General features: G+C 37.1%; 1 protein-coding gene across 1 annotated transcript in view; it reads right to left on the minus strand.

Annotated features, from left to right (window-relative positions):
• Window positions 1-19,481, minus strand: part of RYR2 (ryanodine receptor 2) — a 535,211-nt gene that overhangs the window by 412,126 nt on the left and 103,604 nt on the right. Inside the window, exons 6-8 of the mRNA XM_068548931.1 lie at window positions 12,716-12,790; window positions 9,557-9,635; window positions 5,991-6,103 (exon numbers count right to left, since the gene is read on the minus strand). Of these exons, the coding sequence (XP_068405032.1) occupies window positions 5,991-6,103; window positions 9,557-9,635; window positions 12,716-12,790 (267 nt within the window). The remainder of the gene's footprint in view (window positions 1-5,990; window positions 6,104-9,556; window positions 9,636-12,715; window positions 12,791-19,481) is intronic.

The following is a 19,481-nucleotide window of genomic DNA, read 5'->3' on the forward strand; positions in this document are numbered from 1 at the left end:
ACCTGCTCTTACCCCTCTCCCATCTCAACCAGCTCTCTGCCTTTTTACAACCTCCTTTCTACCTGGACCTGTCATTCTTATGCAAAAATCCAGCTAAGATGTCTACTGAATTAATTTCTTCCCTAATATATTAAAATTCTTTAACTATTTACAAATAAATCATATGCCATCTGCTTCCACAAACAAGAAAAATATATTTTCCTTCATAGGCCTCATCACAATGTGATCATTTAGTGTATTTTTCATTCTTCCTCTTGTAAGCTATCTGACACAGGCTCACAACTGTATCCCTAGCATCTAGCAGGGTTACTCAATAAAGAAGTATGTGCAGAAGCGAACCAAACCTTTAAAATCAAAGTAGCGTAAACTTGAAAAAAATATTTTAAGTTATTCCATAAATGTTCCTATTTCAATGACCTGAGCCAAAATAACAGCACATACACACCAAAAAAAAAAAAAAAAAAAGAAACCTGTAAAACCATATGGATTTTATCAAACCATCAGAAGACGATTCAAAATACCAATGCTTATATTTTTACTTTTGAATTCAAGTGAAAGCTCATGCCATATTACGATAAATAGATTTGTTCATTCATCCTTGTCCATTGAATATACTATGTGTAAAGCATTGTGCTAAACATTAATAGAACACATTCTCCACCATGAGGGTGCTCGTAAGCTAGAAAGGAAAGTAAAATATACCCACAAAATGCTGTGAGTCAGTGTTTTGAAAATGTTAGCTGAATTGTAATCAAAGTGCTACCGGAATTGACAGAAAAGAACACTTGGACCAGCCTAACTGGAACAGAGTTCATTGTCCTGGGCCTTGAGGACAGGTGGTATTTCCACAGCAGAGACAGGGTTCCACGTGGGATGAGGCATTTGAAGAGCCAGTAAGATCATCTGGCCTGAGCCTCACATTTATATACTTAGAGATGCTGTCTCCAAAAGTCTGTACATACACTGAATTTGGGTAAGTGTATTAATAATGTTAATGCACTAAGTGTAAATATTTTTAAAAATACCAAAACTTTTATAAACTAGTTTGGAGATTTTCATTCTTAATACACCAGAAACCTCGTAATTGGAAGTGGCCTGCGCTTTTTTGGTGCTGTAGGCTCTAATAAGGGAAATGGTACCCAAAGGGGCAGAGATACGGGAACATACAGCACAGCAGAGAGTTTCATCTTTGGGGCTTACAGCATATACTTAGAAAGAGAGTGAGAGATAGGCCTGCAGACAAAGCAGGTGTCAGATCAAGGACCTTATGGGCAATAAGGAGCTACTGCAGTGAAAAAACAATGGGGGGGGGTGGGAGGACGAAAATGTAATCTTCAAATCATATCTAAGCCTAAAGGTACGCAATAAATATAACCATTAAAGAAGGAAAATTTCAGTCTGTTGGAGAAAGTAAAAAAATATGTCTTTAAGATCATATTACACCATTTAAAGTTACCTAAATCATGTCCACTCTTCTCAAGAAAATATTCTCTAGGCATAACTATTTTGGATGCTTCTATTTAATTTTGCCACTTAAGCAACAAAGGGAAATCTGAGTAAGAACCACACAGGCTTGTGATATTAAATATTCAGAATGCAGTAACAATTTCAGTTACTGACACTAACTAAGACGGGTTATCCTTAAAGCCAAAACAGATGTTGTCAGAGGTTGAAAGCAAAGTTGGCCTTAGGCTGAAATATGTAACTGCTCTAAAATTTACACACCCCCCAGGAGCACTGCAGGTGCTTTGGGGAGTGATATGCTCTCTCCTATCACCTTGATTCTCATGTGAGTGACTCTCAAGTTCTCATGGACACACAAATCATCTGAGGATCTTGTCCAAAAAAGGCAAATTTGAATTCAGGAGGTGTGAAGGGGGACCAACCAAGGCCACTGGTTCAAGAAGCATATTTTGAGTAACAAGGCTTTATATGATAGAAGCACGAAATCTCAGGAATAGAAAAGATATTATAAATCACCTCCCAGGAGATCTCAACCTGGACTCCACTTTGATACTTTTAGTTCCCTTTGTAATCCAGTGTATATATTTTATGCATTTTAAAAGATAATGAAACAAAGAGTCAGTAAGCTTTCTCCGACTGTCCGAAAGGTCCAAGGCACAAGAACTCCTAAGAATATCCGAATTCAACCCTTATCTGATGCATTTATTCACTCATTTATTTCTCTCTTATTAAGTGTCAGGCACTTGGCCCTGGTGATGCAACACACTAGAAAAATGATCCTCCAGTGACAGGGAACACAAGTAAACAAGATATATCACCCCTCAGACTTCACTTTTTTATTCTGAGAAAAAAACGAGGGAGACAGAATAGATGCTCTTTCCAAATGCAACAGTCTATGATTCCATCACCTGAGCCATGGAGAGAAAAAAAAAAAAAAAAGGCTCAAGGTAAATAAATAAAAAATAAATTGGTTGATACGATGAAGAGCTTGAAAATATTTATGATCACTGTCTTTTTAGCTATCAATATTTTTAAGCAACTTGAGGGAGTTCAGTAACTTACTATGCAATCAGAACACCTAGCATTTATTGGAAATTCAGAGGTGGGTATGAGACAAGGAAATTTTTATGAGCCCTAGAATAGCTTTCTTTTAAGCATTTTTCATCACTTTTTAGATTCTGGGGTTCTGCTTTTCCTAATTTACTTTTAGACAGTTGTTTGGTAATGTTTCCATGGATTTTAAAAATCTGCTACCGTATGGCACAGGGAACTCTACTCAATACTCTGTAATAACCTATATGGGAAAAGAATCTAAAAAAGAGTGGATATATGTATATGTATAACTGATTCACTATGCTATACACCTGAAACTAACACAACATTGTAAATTAACTATACTCCAATAAAAATTTTTTAAAAATCTGTCCGTTTCTATAGGTGACAGAGAAAATTATTCAAAAATCAATGTTTCAAGTGAGAGCAATCCAATCCATGGGTTGAAAACTCTTGTGCATACCATGGTGATTTTTCTATCTTTCTAACACATAAAAATTATTTTGCGTGCTTTACCTTATTTTGTTTAGTTTGAAAGAGATTCACAGTAATACCTATTTGACCATATTTCCTCTCTTTTAAATTGTATCTTTCTCTTATATTTAAGCTGCTTTGATAAAGCCTCCTTTAAAAGAAAAAAATGAGTCGTTCCAATGGGTCAAAGGAATTTTTCTTCCCCTTAGATATTCCTGAAAAGAGGATGAGAATATCATTTCATATTAGAATATGAAACAGCAAGATTAGAAAAGACATCATTTGGATGAGTGGCTTACAACCTTTTCTGGAGATAAAACCCTTTATGCCTGAGAAATCATGTACAAGGTTCATCACATAAAGCAGAAAAGAGCCGAGCATCCTAGGTGGGGCCTGGGCTTCCGGAGCCCAGCACAGTCCGCAGGACACCTCCGCAGAGGACAGAGTGAAAATCAATCCTTCAATCCGTTTTAATCAATTTAGCATCCCAATAGTTGTCAGCTTGATTAGAGCAGCAAACGCACAATTAGATAGTTCAACCGTAGCTTAACCAGCACTGTTCGTGAAGAAAAATTAGATCAAAGGCCAATAGACACTAACAAATGAAAAGTTACAAAGTCAATGACAGGACATGCTTATTTTTAGTAGTTAGTTTTTTTTTTAGTAGTTAGTTTTAACGGATGTGTTTTCAGCCATATTTCTTATTTATTTTAACCATATCAGCATCTTCTCAGAATATGAATCTGGCTTTCACATGATAGCCCTTTATTTAAAATCAACTGTAACTGTCTCTTCACTTCTCACTTCCCAACTTTCTCCTCTTCTGGTTAAATATCTACAGTTCTCAATAGGCACAAATCTCCTGGGTAAATAGTGATAACAACTCACTAAGCAATTTTTATATGTGCCATTCATAGAGCTAAGAGTCTTGTCTGGATTGAGCATTCAATCCTCTTAATATCCCTGTGAACTAGGCTATTACCCCCATACTGCAGATGAAGAAACTGAGGGTTTGAAGAGGTTATATGATTGGCCCAGGCTCATGCTTAGCAGGCTCCGTACCAATAAACAAGTGTGTGTGTGTGTGTGTGTGTGTGTGTGTGTGTGTGTGTGTGTGTGTGTGTGTGTGTGTGTGTGTGTGTGTGTGTGTATGACCAATTTTCAGTTATTCAGCTTCAGTACGAGGATTATTCCAGCTGCCGCTGTTTACTCCAATGTCTTTTACTGCCTCGCTTTTTGCCCTTTCACTTCCTCCAGATCCTTCTCACTAAGTACCATGTAGGTCCTTGAATCCGTGAACATAATACTGTATATTCTCACTACTAATTACTCACAGTGGAAATGTGAGGTAATAATTAACTATCCCTACACCCATAGAAACATCCTTCAGCATCTCTAACCTAAACCCTAACACTTAGTTACTGTCTTACGATACTCTCCTACAGTTCCATGGGTTTGGTTTGTTTTTTCCACTATTTTTTTTGAGGGTGGAAACCATGTGTAATCTGTCCTTGGTCATTCCTGTGGTTTCTGCTATATGCTAGGTCTATACAGATGATCACTAAACTCACTGACTTCGTCATCAAATCAAAGTGAAATTTTAACAATCTGGTTGGCCAACTATCTGGAGCTCTATATAAAAGGTTATCAGAAAAGGCACTTAAATAAGTTGGCTAAAATGTAGCTTGAACATTATCTGCGAATGTAATTAATCATGAGGTTTACTTATTTCCCGAAGTAACAGAAGGGGAACCTCAGGCATTACAATTACTGCCATTGTTTGTATAGTGTTCTTTAATTCAAAGCATCTTCAAAATCCATCACAGTAACTGTGGTGCTAGGGACAATCATCACCATTTTGCAAGTGCGGAAGCCAGAATTCAGGGAATTAAGAGACTCAGGAACTTGCTGGTAGAATTGATGCTATAAGCCCTGGCCTCAGTGAGATTCTGAATTTTCTCCTCCTTCTGTGCATAATGATACCATCCTGTCAAATAAACTCTGCTGTGTAGTGGAAAGAACAAGTGATACAGCAGAAACATGCAAAGTTATGTCCAAATCAAAATAAGATATGTGTAGAATTTATATACTAAGAAGCACGCATGAATTAGTTTTATTACTGCTATTGGTTTCCAAGTAAAACTACAACTCGAAATGTCTGTCTCCTGATCAAAATACATCACCTTCACATACACAGCACAGGCACACAGCAAGGGCTCAATAAATGCTTATTTGACGAGCTGACACCTCACATTGTCCTAGAAATGTGCGTGGTGCCTGTTTCCACCTACACTGCTTAAGAGACAAGAGGACAGATTTTCACTGACACCCTTCACACTTCCACTGATTTCAATATTCTGCGAAATTCTGCATGTGATTATTCTTTAGCAAAAATATAATTTACTACAGAAGTTAAATAGATATTGGCCTCACCACAAAAGTAAAAAACACCTTCAATGATTAAGCATAAAGTTCTTTCCTCAATCTCCCATTTCCAGCCCTTTCCCTTTGAAACAATGCAATGTCAGTGAGGGAATTAAACTGTTTTTTAATTTTGTTTATTTCTCCTTTCTTAGCATGACAAGTGTTTTCTCACATAATAATCTGCTTTCATAAATATCAAAATAGGTAATCACAGCCTCATCAATATAGCCTTCTCATTGGGTGCAAAATAAAGTCCATGGAATTTCAAATTCCTGATTGGACTGCATTTACATGCTGTTAATAAAATAATCCAAGAACAGGCACTATCGATGTCACGAACATACATATCAAGGGCACGAGGGAAGCCTGTCTAAATAATCCTGGTAAGCCACACTTCCGCACATGTCACATCATTCTTCTACTTAGGGAGCTATGTATAATTCATCAAATAGAGCTACGGGCTTGTTTCTAAGCAATTTTCCTAGATAATTTGCAATTTCAGCTTTAAAAAGATCATTCTACTGACCTGTCACTTATCGTATCACCAACTGCATGATCCGACTTTGCACACTTACCAAGTACCTTTCGGAGGACACACTAACTAAGATGAGGTCATCTCCAACCCGTACTTTTTCCCCTTCTGAGCGCTGCTTGGAGGCAGGATGGATGGTCCACCAACAAGCTTCACCTGCACAATGATTGAAATGTGAAACACAAAGAAATGCCTCAGTTTCAAACTCGATGTTCTTTGCCAGTGACTCCAAAATGCAAGAGGGAAATGAAGTCCTCAAAATCAGTTTTCTTAAAATGAAACCGTCCTATTCACACAAACGTCAGAAATTTGAAATAGAATGCAAATTCATCTCTTAGACCGTGAAAATCAAGAGAATTAGGCCAAATTAGCTTACAGTCTAAAACAATAGTGGGTATATGTATAACTGATTCACTTTGCTGTACAGCAGAAACTAACAGAACATTGTGAATCAACTATACCCCAACAAAAATTGGAAAGAAAGGAAAGAAAGGGGAAGAAAGAAAGAGGGAGAGAGGGAGGGAGGGAGGAAGACGTACTGACATGCAAAGACTCTTCTCATAGAAACTGGCTGTGACATTAGGGGAAGTTTGGTGTCTCTTTCCCCCACTAAGAATTGCTTTATTTATTTATTTATTTATTTTTAAGAATTGCTTTAAAAGGACGTTTGTTTACGCTAAGACAAGGCCAATTTCACCAGCCGTGCTGATCCAACTTCGCTCCTTCCACAATCACATGTTGTTACACTGCTCACATTGCTCTCTCCTATTAACATCTAGTTGTTTTGCCACTTGATTTGCAAAAGGATTTGGGTTTTTGTGACACGACGGTTGCATTATAACAATTTAAAAAACCTCTATTTTTTTGGGGGGTGCTGATGCAAAATACGTACAAATATTGTCCCCTAAGTTTTACTATCCTGTGCTGTGATGGTCCAGCCACCGCAGGGGGTCTTCCAGGTCCCGGCGGAGAGGCGTAAGGGACTGAATAGCACCGCGAGTATGGGGTCAGAAGGACCAAGACAACTGATGGTTGCTAGGCACTTTATTTAGAATCTACTGAATCTTATATAGACAGAAAAGGAACTCATTATTAGACAATAATCCCATAGAATTGCTTATCGTCTCAGTTCAGTCACTACCACAGAAGTCAACAAGTTTACAACTATCCTTGAACATTGTCTTCCCTTAACCAGGCTCACACACAGCCCCCAGCCATAGGGAACAACCAGGACTCTCAGTTCCCTGAGGTCTCCTGGCTTGAGATAGCTTTGCTAATCTCTTTTACATTCCTCAGGCCTGGGAAAAAGAGTGTATTCCAAGGTAAGGGCTTTGCTTTTTCTGAGAGACATACTGTCTCCTCCAGGAGTTACCTCCGGCTAAGACTGCATGCTTCCCACACTGTGCCTTATTTTACAATATGTTGTTATTTTAAAATGTGGTAGTTTCTATTAATCTAGGAGTAAAACAGTAGAGAATCCTACAGAATTTTCTGGGATACATTATAAAAATATCTGGGTATACATAAAATCAAATAATTTCTTCTAGAACAAGTCAAGCATAAGCCTCATGAACCATATAACCACACTTCATACTTCAGTCTCATCACCTAGGATATAAACATAAGCACACAATTCTTCAATCTGTTCACAGTTCCTTTTGCAACCTTTAAGTTCTACCGCAAAATGGGAATAGTTTTAGTGATATCTGTTATCTAATAATTATCATTCTCTGTGCCCAGCTTTATTGTTTCTCCATAAAACTTATTTTTTTGCTTCTTTACTAACTGCCCAATGCCAAAATGTAAACTCCATGATAGCAGAGCATTTGTATGTTTTGTTTACTGGGGTTTCCCCAGCTCCTACTAGCATTTTGTAGGCATTCAATAACAATTCATTTTGCATAAATGAGTAAATGAATCAGCAAACAACACTTCTTAAGCATACTTAACAGGCAATATGTAATCTATGCCCTGAGCTGCTTTTCTTACACAAACCATATTCTTACTTGAATGTCATGTTGTAGAATTCCTTATCTTCATCCACTCAACTCACATTTTTAGAGTTGTAGGGAGTTTTTCATTCATTCACTCAAACATTGATAAAGCACACACTATTTGTCAATCATTGCTTTAGTAGCTGGGGATACCTCAACAAATAAGGAAGAAAAAATTATCTGCCGTGTGAGTTTCATTCTGATCAAGGCAGGCACACTACAAATGATAAATATAGCAAATAGTTCAGTAATTCAGAAGAAGTAGAGACCTATGGGGAAAAGAGAGTAGCATAAGGGTGTAGGGTGAAAGACTGCCTTGTTTGGTGGGTTTCACTATTATATAATCATCTCAACGTATGAAAACAAGTTATAGACCGTGCATGTCTTTTACTTCTTTTGAGAGAGAGAATTGAAGATTATTTTTCATGTAACTATGTGCTGAAGTAAATTAATTACAATGAGAAAACTAAAAAAACTAGCCAAAATACAGAGGAATGATGGAGCCTATAGAAAATGAAATAAACATGAGAAGAATACATTTATCTTTTTGGTGTCTAGGATTCTTGGAATTTCTTGTACAAGGTGATGTGTTGGTCCATTAAAAAGTTAATTAGGTTGGTAAACAGAACTTTATTTTTATCCATTTGTTATCAGTGAAACTTTTAGAGTATGGGAAAGTATTTTAAAAAGGAGGGCACGTGTGAGCTTGATCCCACCCATAAAAGCAACAACTTAATGAGTCGGTCTATTTCCTTCCATTCTTTTTTCTAGTTGGTCTTTTATTTATTTTTAATTTCTATTTCCTTCCATTCTTTTTTCTAGTTGGTCTTTTACTTATTTTTAATTTCTATTTCCTTCCATTCTTTTTTCTAGTTGGTCTTTTATTTATTTTTAATTTCTATTTCCTTCTATTCTCTTTTCTAGTTGGTCTTTTATTTATTTTTAATTCCAAAATCGGGCATGCTCATTGTAAAAGATAAAGCCATCAAATTGTACAGAGGTGTATAAAGAGTAAAGTTCTCAAAGCATTGAGAATAGAAACACAAATAAAGCCTATACTTTCCTATCTGGAGTCTCCAAAAGTATAAATGTGTTAATATGTGTTTTTTGTTTCAAAAATCTGTAAATACATAGATATGGAGTATGATGACCTGTGGACAGGGAAATGAAGGAGGCTTTCATTTTCTACTTTTTTGTTTGAATGTTGACATTGACAATGTAACATGTGTACACTTAAAAATATTTTAAGATGAAAGCTGAAAGGTAGAAAACATATGCATTAATACTACTTTACAAACTAATCAGAGCACAGTAATACAGTTAACCATCAGCAGAGCATGTCAGAAGTACTGTTTTCCTACCCAACTCCAACAAAAGAATAAGGTTTGAAGTCTAGTTTGCACATCAAGCTAATTATGTGGGGATGACCCAACAGTAGAAACAATGTACATTTCCTCCTTCTATTAAAACCTTTCCTAGTCAGTCATTTGTTTTCTTCCTGAATCCGTCCCTAAGAATATTCAACCAGCGTATCTTCCATCGTGTCTCAATACGTCTCCCAATCCAAGCCCTGCCACGATCTGAGTGCGGCTTCATCACGGACCAAGGTGCTCACCTGTTGTGTCCTCTTGCAAGCCAACATCAAAGGCCAGTTTATCAGTTGAAGACCGAGAGGTGGAGAGGCAGCACAGATACTAAAAGACACAGAATCAGTAGCTGTCACTCAACATTTATTGTCCATTCCAAGTATAGTTCTGAGCACGTACACAGCCTAAATGAGGAACAATGCTGTAGAGGAAATGTGGTTCTTCCCCCCTCACAAAAAGACTAAAGAAATATGTCCTGTCGGTAAAAGAAGACAAGTAATTGGGGATACGTCTGTACATCTCTCACTTCATCTGATATTCACGATCATAAGCAAAAGGACAACCTCATCTGTCAGTTGGAAATCTTTCTCCCAAGCAGAAATTTGAACACGATTCACTTTTATCGTCTAGTTTTGTTTTCATTTAAAAAATTTTAACTCTCTGAAATTTATCCAGAATTGAATTTCAAACAGGGTGTGTGTGCAGCCTGTCGCTTCACTGCAGTGAGGGTTTGTCACATGTATACCAATGTGTGTTTCCCTAGGAGGAATGGAACTCTCCCAACACCACCATCTCCTGATTTTCTTTCTCGCCCTCTTAAGTTTTCCTAACTATATATTCTTGGACATAAAGTTTAGGATAATTTTTCAGGGCAACTCCTCTATCCCCACCCCAACCTCAAAATCCTCATTAAGTGTTGCCAAGAATGAGAACACAAAGATGAATGTGATATGAGCTCAAGATACACTGCCATCTACACCAACCAAGTGCAGTGCCAGAAAGAACAGGAGCCCTGCAAACAGGACTCAGGGACAATGCTGGGGACTGAGCAAGCACAGACGTCCCAGAATCATGGAACAAGTAACGAGAAGCCTAGAAAACCCCTATGATGGAATAGGGTTCACCCAGCTCAGGGGATGTCTGTGAGCATAAGGAGGCAGGTGATGCACGGATTGGGGACAGATGTGCTGGCACGTTAGATGGAATTCGGCGCCATGAGGATGTAAAAAGCAACTGACCTGGAGCCTCTGTCTCTTGACTGCAAACCAGTGACTTCCAAAGTTATAGAAACAAGGCTTCAAGGGTCCCCAAACATTCTCCTAGCTAGTCAGGAGTATGAGTCTGACCTCAAGACATGCAGCCCATGGTGGTCCCTGAGGGTTACAGACCTTAGATCTAAGCATACTAAATATCTGCCTTTATTTGAGAAAAAGTAATAGTGTTATTATACTGATTTCCCAGGTAAAAACTTAGTGATCTCTATTAAAGTCTTCTGTAATATTTCTCAATAATATTACAGTACCAGGCACTGCAACTGTTAGCGTACATTCTCTCCTCTTCTAACGTTCACAGCAACTGTGAGGCACACACTGTAATTATTTCACTAAATGTTAATTAAATTCTGTAAGGGTAAAGACTTGGTCTTATTTACTACTATATCTAGCACCCAGAAAAGTATCTAGCACACAGGAGGTGCTAAATAATATTTACTGACTGAATGGGTAAAATTCTCAGATGCAATTACAGGCTTAAAGAAGTTCAAGAAGTTCGGCAAGGTATCCAAGGCCGTACAGCATACAGGAAAGTGAGCCTGAACCCAGATCTACCAACCAAGTTCAGCCTCTTACCCATCTACTATGTATCGAGGGTACTTTTCTGAAAACTGACTCTCATATTTATTATTTTATGTGTTTTGATTGCTATTGAAAGTGGAATTCCTTCCATGAAGTTCTAATGTGTGAGTGCTATATGCAAAAAGGTTGTTTTTATGTATTTGTCTTCTATCCAGCCACTTAAAATGTTCTCCTTTATTTCGTATCTTACTAAGTCAGCCAAGATTTCCAGAACAATGTCAGACAGCATATTCTTGGGAGTTTCTTTTCTTTTAGTTTTGTCAAGAATGGATTCAGTGTTTGACAATTAAGTATGAGGTCACTGATTTGACATAAATATTTTCTTTATCATTGAGAAAATAATCATCAATGCTAAGTTTTTATTAGGAATTGGTATTTTTATTAAAAACCTGTTTCAGCACCTGTTAAGATGATCACAGTTTTTCTCATTTGACCTACTAATGTGATGTAGCACATTAACATAAATGATATTAAGTCATTATGAAAATCACATCTATACTTTTCCTCTACTTCTCTTCCTATAATTTTCAATTCCATTAACCAGATTTTTCACATCAATATTCATGATGATATTGAGGCTATACTTAAGTTTTTGCTCAGGAACAGTTTACACATTTTGGGAATTATCTCCTTCTTAAAAGAAATGATTATTTTATACTTCCAGGTATTGGACTATCATGTAGTCACTAAAATAAACTTGATGAAAAATTTAAATAACATGGATAATACTTATACTGTGATAATATGTAAAAAAAATCTGGATATAAATTTGGTTATATAACAAGATCTCAATTATATTAAAAAAATTTTAACAATAGCAAAGATTGAAAATTTTTAAAAAGTCCCCAACAGTTTTCTCTCATTGGTGTGATCATGAAGATTTTTTTCTTCTGTAATTTCCAAATCTTACAGAATGAATATGTAGTGTTTTTATAACTTAATAAAGCTTTTAAAAGAATGGAATACTTACATATTTTATTTTATACATATTTTATATATACGTACACACACACACACACACACACACACATATACATAAATGAGAATGGGTAAATTGTGCCTGAGAGGAACCCAGTGGATAAGTGGATAACTGGGTGTAAGAGGAGCTGATACGGAAAAACAAAGAGAACAACTAGTTAAGAAGGAAAAGAAGTTAGTGGAGAGTTGAAGGTGGGACTCGCAGGCAGTTTTTTATACTATTTTTCAGTAAGGATGCTTTAATTCTCTAACAAATAAACTGTTTGAAATAAAATCAGAAATGAGAACTATTTCTTACTTGACTCTTAACATCTCTCTCCTCCTAAACCTAGTCTTTCAAAAGTAAGATACGAAAAATAGAAGTTACATAATGATAGAACTGAAGGACCTTAAAGGTCCTCTAAGCTAACTGTCATAAGTGAGACAACTAAGCAGGATATAAAGATATTAAAAAATACATACAACCAAGCTTGTTAAAGCCATCAATGAAATGGGATTACCAAATATTTCCTGACCACATATGCACAAACGGATCAGCATGACCACAGGGGAGATGCAGTCTACACGTGTACTCACCATGCCGCTGTAGGAATGGCGCAGCAATATGGCATGTCCGTAGAGGAGCGTTCGGTGGCCACCCCCTTGAGCGGTCTGCATAGAGCAGAGAAAGGGTCGACAAGGAAAAAAAGAAAAAAGAGTAAATTTAATTAAGTCCATAAAACGCTCTCTTGTTCTCATGGAAAAGTTTAATGGGAAAAAATAAGAGCTATTGCAGATGAGCAAAGTGCTGTGGAAAGAATGCTTAAATTGGGACAAAGCTACCAAGAAAACCTTCTCCTGTGGTGGGGGGAGGGAGCGCGGGGCTAGCAGTTGATCTAGTTCTTAAAGAATGAACTCGAGTTCAGTAAATACCATAATTTGTAATTTTTGATTCCCAGTTATTTGTTGTCTGTATTTCCCATTACACTGTGGTCCGCGTCGAGCAGGGCCTACGGTACTTTGGGCACCGTGGTATACCAGATTCCTTGCAAAATGCCCGGCACAGAGTAAGGACTAAATAAATACTTCTTCAGTCAATGAGTATTCTTAAAACACAAAATTCATCAAATCATCTTCAGGCTTAAAAACCTTTCTTATCTTCCAATTGTTTATAGAAAAAGAGTCCAAATTCCTTTATATGAGATAGAGGAATGCTTCTCAAATTCTAGCATGCTTACAAATCACCTGGAGAGCTTGTTAAAACACAGAACCCTGGGCCTACCCCCAAGATTCTGATCCAGTAGGTCTGGGGTAAATACAGAGATGTTTCATTTCAAAAATTTTCCAGATGACACAGGTGCTGTTGTTTCGGGGACACATAGAGGACTTTAGTACACACATAGAGGACTTTAGTCTCAGCCCTTTCTAGCCTCGCCCCCAAATCCCTTGTGCTCCAAACAGACACACTTTCCCTGCCCTGAGCTTTCTTACTGCTCTGTCTTAGAACACAATACTCCTTCCCTCTGTAGTCTTTTCTGCCTCCTCGACTGTTTTAAACTCAGGTTAAGGGCTCCCTCTTCTATGAAGCTACAACCTGAGCTAAATTGAGAAGCCAGATGGGTTCCCCGATCCAGGTGAGTAAAGGTGTCATAGGAAACAACTCCAGGGTATTAAGAAAGAGGAAGGGACCACGGGATTGCACTGCTGGGTCGCAGAGAAACTAAACAGGAGCCATAAAATTAGATCAGGGTAACATCATGGGAGGTACAGAACATTATGCCAAGGAGGCTGCCCTTTTTTCTGTAGGAAAAAGAGGTCTTTAAGGATGACTGTGATGTTATTGACTTATACATACTCTAAGAAGTACAGGAGAAAGTACTTTAATATTCATTATTATTATGCCTTTTTTACTAAAACTATATCCCCTTCCAATTGTTCCAATTTCTTAAAATAACTTTATTTACATGTTATGCTTAAAAGACTTCCAAACCATTTAAAAATAGGTATTAAAAGGTACTAAAATTATGAGAAAAAACTACCTTACAAAAAAGGAAAGTTACTTTTTCATCTCCAGAGTGAAAAAGGGAAAAATCTACTCTGCAAAATTATATTCCTCCTAAGAAGGAGGCCCAAACTGTTTAGAGAGTACTTTTATTTTCTATAATATATTTGATTTATTGTGACCAAGAACAATTTATTTACCTTGTCTGATTTGTACTAGTTTGGTAGGAGCTTACCTCTCCCTATCAGATATAAGTTCCAAAGGTACAAGATCCAGCTGAACTTTAATGACACTAGACAGTCATACCAACCAAAACAAGATGTTTTTAAATGAAGAACTAGCTTTAGATTTAACCAGAGTGCTGTTTTTTCTGTAAAGCTTTGCCCGTGCATTTCATGTGTTCATATGCACATATATACATAAATGTTCAAATTGGTTAAGAGGAGATATTTTAGTATCTGAATTTTCTTTCAAAGATTTTATATAGAGAGATTTTACACAGTTGTCTATTACGGATTTAACACTACAGATTTCCTCACTACTCAAATGCTAATTTATGTCACAAATTTAGTTTTAATACAATTCCTGTAAAAGTATGCAAATAATCCACACTAAATTAACTTTGTTACTTAAGAGAGCACTGCTAACACAAGTGAATATTTCTGTCACATGGTCTGCAGTCCTTTTCCTCTAACTTGTCATTTTAAATAATACTATTGTGATTGGCTCTGATTCAGGACAAATAAAATGTATAATTTCCACTCTTGGGCAGGTTGGATAACTTATTCAACAAACATTTATCAAAAGAATTGTGTTTGTGGGATGCATCCAAAGACGTACCTTGGCTCTTTATTTGTGCTTTCTGATTTGGTCAATCAATCATATCAATTTTCTTGTTAAATTTGGCCTGGTCCTTGCTTTAATTTAAGTGAACAAATATTTATGGACTTCCTCTGATGTAGGGAACTACCGGTACTTTAAGAGAATGGTTACACCAAACACTGGCTTAGCCACTTCCAGGGTTACTCCTTCAAGACTCTACAGCACGCTGCCTTAAGGTGGACTGAGTAATCCCCCAGGGCAATTTCAATGAGAAAAAGTTCATCACTGCTGGGTAATAACATCACAAGCAGTAGTAATTCAGTACTCTGGAACAAGGGGTCCATTTCTCCTCCGGCCACCCAAACCAGAACCTTACAAGCTCACAGTGCTATAACCATCATAACCTTTGGGAATCCAGCCAGGACCAACTAGATAGAACCAATCAAGCTAATGGACCAACAAGCTCAAGGCTAGCCCACCCCTCAAGATCGCAGTTTGGAAAAATACCTTGGTGTTTTCTGAAGTTAACATGTTCATTGTTCCTTGGACTCTAAAACACAGGCAAAGTAAGCAGTGCTTTCCATTGCACCAGTTAAGAGAAAAAGTAGAAAGTTAAGTTTTATGTAACAAATAAACCTTGTGTTCACATTCATGTCATCTATACTTTAGTCCTACTGATTCTCCAGTAAACATTACACAAAAGAAACACTTTTTTCTATTCATTCAAAAGATATTTATCGGGTATCTTCAAATACTGTATCTGAGAGGTACACTATCTGATGTCAAGGGTATTATGCATAATAAGCTCACAGCTTGTTTTCCTCTGCCTTCAAAATGAGAGTTTTCTCTAATTATTCATTCATTCAACAATTATAAACTGAATCCCATGCGTTTCCCTTCCAAAGACTTGCACACTAACAGCAAAGAAAACAGAAGTTTAAGAACTAATTCTCTCTGCATTTCTTACCACCTCCAACTACATGTCAGATTATCAGGTCTTTTTAGTAGAAGTATTACCTGCAACTTACGTGTCCTTGACATACATTTCCGAGTGTGACTTGGGCCCTACCTGTTTCTGAAAATGCAACGGTCTGTCCATCACACCCCAGCTCTCTGCTGTCATTGCCTGAGCCTGTGGTATGGTTGGTGAGCTGTCAACAGCCCTCTATGGCCCCTGTGCAGATCCTGAAGTTGGCTTCTGCAAGACTACTGTAGTCTCCCATAGGTGAATGGGGTTTACACTAAGGGACTATTGTTCTTTCAGGGAAAAACAACACCAACCCAAAGTAACAACTACCATTTCCAAACTCCTCCCTCTAAATATTCTGGTGTCAGAGAGCCAAGAATAATTTAATAAAAGGTAAAATTGGACTTTCTGAAAATATCAGTTAAAAAAGTTTTTTCAGTTCTGTGCGTAGGTGTGGTCCCACGACCCCTGAGATGACTGACAGGGCTAATATTAAACGACAGTGTAAAAAAGTTGAACTGGTGAACTGTAAGCGGAAAAAAAAGTTCAGAGTACGTTCAAACAAAATCTAAGCAACAAAGCTGTATGTATTCTAAACAAACCACAGTTCAATTTTTCCACAGATTATTTTAATACCAATTTGGTATTATTAGGTATTCCTATGCCTTGAGCTTTCCAGGATCTTGGCCCAAAATGTGCAGTCAAGGTACCCATATCGTAAGCAGAAGCTCTGGTGGAAATACTTCTACATTTACATTTACTTAGAATAATATGCAGTCATAAGGTATCATTTATTAATCTGTTATACTTCTCTGTGGGGAGGGGAAAATTGGATCATTGTAGCTACCTTTGAGATATCACTGTTACAAGCTTAAAATACAACACCAGAAAAGCATAGTACATAAAACCAGAATAGTAATGACTAAGATCAACTCAAGAGGTTTAAACATGCATAAACGTTACTGGCTATGTGTTTCTGTTGTTTGGGGTTTTTTTCCTCCTCTGTGTTTAATGAAATATGTTTGTACCACATATTTGCTTATTAATGCATCTTTAGTGTCATTGCTATTTAAAACCATTTAATTTACTAACCGTATAACATCTAAATATTATAAGGTTTTGTTTTACTAATCAATTTTTTCTGTACAAAAGTGCTATGCTAATCAATATAGGACATTTCTCATAATTCCAGGCCCTTATTATTCAGGAGGGTTTTTTTAAAAAATAAATCAGACTCTACAGGAGAACTTCTCTATATCCCTTGATCATTATAACACACCATTTCAGAAGAAAAACAATGAAATCTTAAAAAGAGTTTACTGCTTAGGTAATACTAAGCTACACAACCAAAATTTAAAATGATAGACAACAACAAAAAGGAATTTGCCTTAGAGACCTTCTTTCATAGTGCTCAGATATTTAAGCAGAGAAGCTTTTAAGTTTACCTTCAAATACATATAGTGATACTTGGGTAATGAGTTGTTTCAGGGGGAAAAACAACAAAAAACATCTCTATGCGTAAGCCTTCACATCATCTGAAAGTGACTTTCCAACGCAAATGTGAACAGCACAAGATGGAGGAGGAGCACAGAATTGCTGGGCCTGGCATCTGGCCCACCTGGGGTCCCCGGCAGCAGGAGCCATGCAAACAGCCCTGCCATCTTCAACAGTGAATCATATAACAGGTTCAAAGGATGAGTAAAATAATTAATGAGAAATCTGGCTTCAGCGCAAAATAAATACATCTGACAAATCCAGCTGACCACTGTCGAGACAGCCACTTGGCATTAGATGGCTAACTTGTGAGGGTGTCTTTAACCAAAGGTCTCCAGAGGGAACAGACCAGGCCTAGGACAGGACTAACTGATCACTGCTCAGTGCCACCAGCAGAAATGACCACCTGCGACAAGGAAGCATCTGGCTGGTTCTAGGAGGTTCTAACGATGTGTGTCCAGGTCTGAAAACCAAAGCAAGTCACGATTGAAAAGTGAAAAAGCTGAAGAAAATTTAGCATCCTTTTCCTTGTAATTGGTTTAAATTACTATAGTTTAATGCATAGGCCCTCGCTTAGTCAAATTCTAACCTTTCCAGATGATCCAATGCAGGTATGAAAATAAGTCATTGGGTTTCTGGCCTTGCGGTTAAAAGAAGTCAGAGCTTAATTAAATTACTTCAGGTACACCACCTGGTTTAAACCAAATGGACATCATTTTTCTATTTGCATTAATTTTTATATAAATCTGCTCTCATGAAAGAGCTTGAGGTACATGCTTCAGGAACTAAGCCATTTACCGTTCTCCAAGGAACCACAGAAATGGCATAGACAAAGGATTTGAATAGGAGTGAGATGATAAAATGAGTACAGTAAATGCAGATTTAGCAAGCAAAACTGCTAATTTTTAAAAAATCAAACCCAATTTCATTATTTATTTATTTAGCCTCGCCGCGCGGCATGTAGTATCTTAGTTCCCCTACCAGGGGTCGAACCTGTGCCCCCTGTGCCCCCCTGCAGAGTCTTAACCACTGGACCGCCAGGGAAGTCCCCTTCATTATTTATTAATATTTGCAAAGAGAGAACATACTCGTGTTTTCTGCGGTTGATAACATTTTCCCAACCAAATCCCTTGTTTCGTGATCTGCCTCATTGAGCAGTTCATGTCCTCGCTTCCCAAGGTAATAACAATAGTTTCCACTGAAAAATAATGGCTGGAATCATTTGAAATTTTGGAAAATGTTTTGGGTCCTTGTTGATAGGGACTTCAAATAAGTGTTCTGCTCTGTCACCCTATCCAAACTGTCAAATTCTTAATGTTAACGAATAGGTCCATGTGTCGGTGCAACGCTCCTGGTTCAGAGTTTTGTCAAATATGAATGTAACTCCACAGAAAATGAATCCTTTGCTTCCTTTTCTTCTAAGCAACCTTTTAAATCTATATCCAGAATTTTGATTTCACACTTTTCAGAGTTTATATCTTTTGAAATGATATTCTTTTGAAATTTTTAAATATATTAAGCCTTCATTACCTGAACACAATCAATTTCTCTACACAATTTTGCTCAGTTTTTAGGATAAAAATTAAATTTCATGAATGTTACATGAGAAATGTAGCAGGTATATAAAAATGAAACAAAACATTTCTACTTTTTGTCTCAAATAATGACATTCTGCTGTTCCTCTCCTTTCCCTACATGTGTCCTTCAATGACATGAAGATGGATTTTACTCTTCTCTTTTAGTTTGTCTCTCTTAAAACCTTTTTGTTTTTCTAATTTGATTGAGGAATAAAAAGAAGTCGAATTATTTTCACATCTCCTGGAGTAAGTAGTTCACTAGGAGCTTCTTGGTGCCTCTTCTAATTTTCCAGTGTATGAATTTCCTATTGTATTCGTGCAACAGTGCATAAACACAAAACAGCCAATATAATCCCCACAGTGAAAACTCTAGATGGAGAACGACAGAAAAAAATCTGTTTCAATGGGAGAAATTCCTAATGTTGGCTAAGTAAGACTTAGTATGTCACAATAGGATCCAAAGATGTCAAATGTCAATAAATGTAAACATGGGATGTATTT

The sequence above is a fragment of the Eschrichtius robustus genome, chromosome 7, assembly GCF_028021215.1.
Source record: "Eschrichtius robustus isolate mEscRob2 chromosome 7, mEscRob2.pri, whole genome shotgun sequence".
Taxonomy (NCBI): Eukaryota; Metazoa; Chordata; class Mammalia; order Artiodactyla; family Eschrichtiidae; genus Eschrichtius; species Eschrichtius robustus.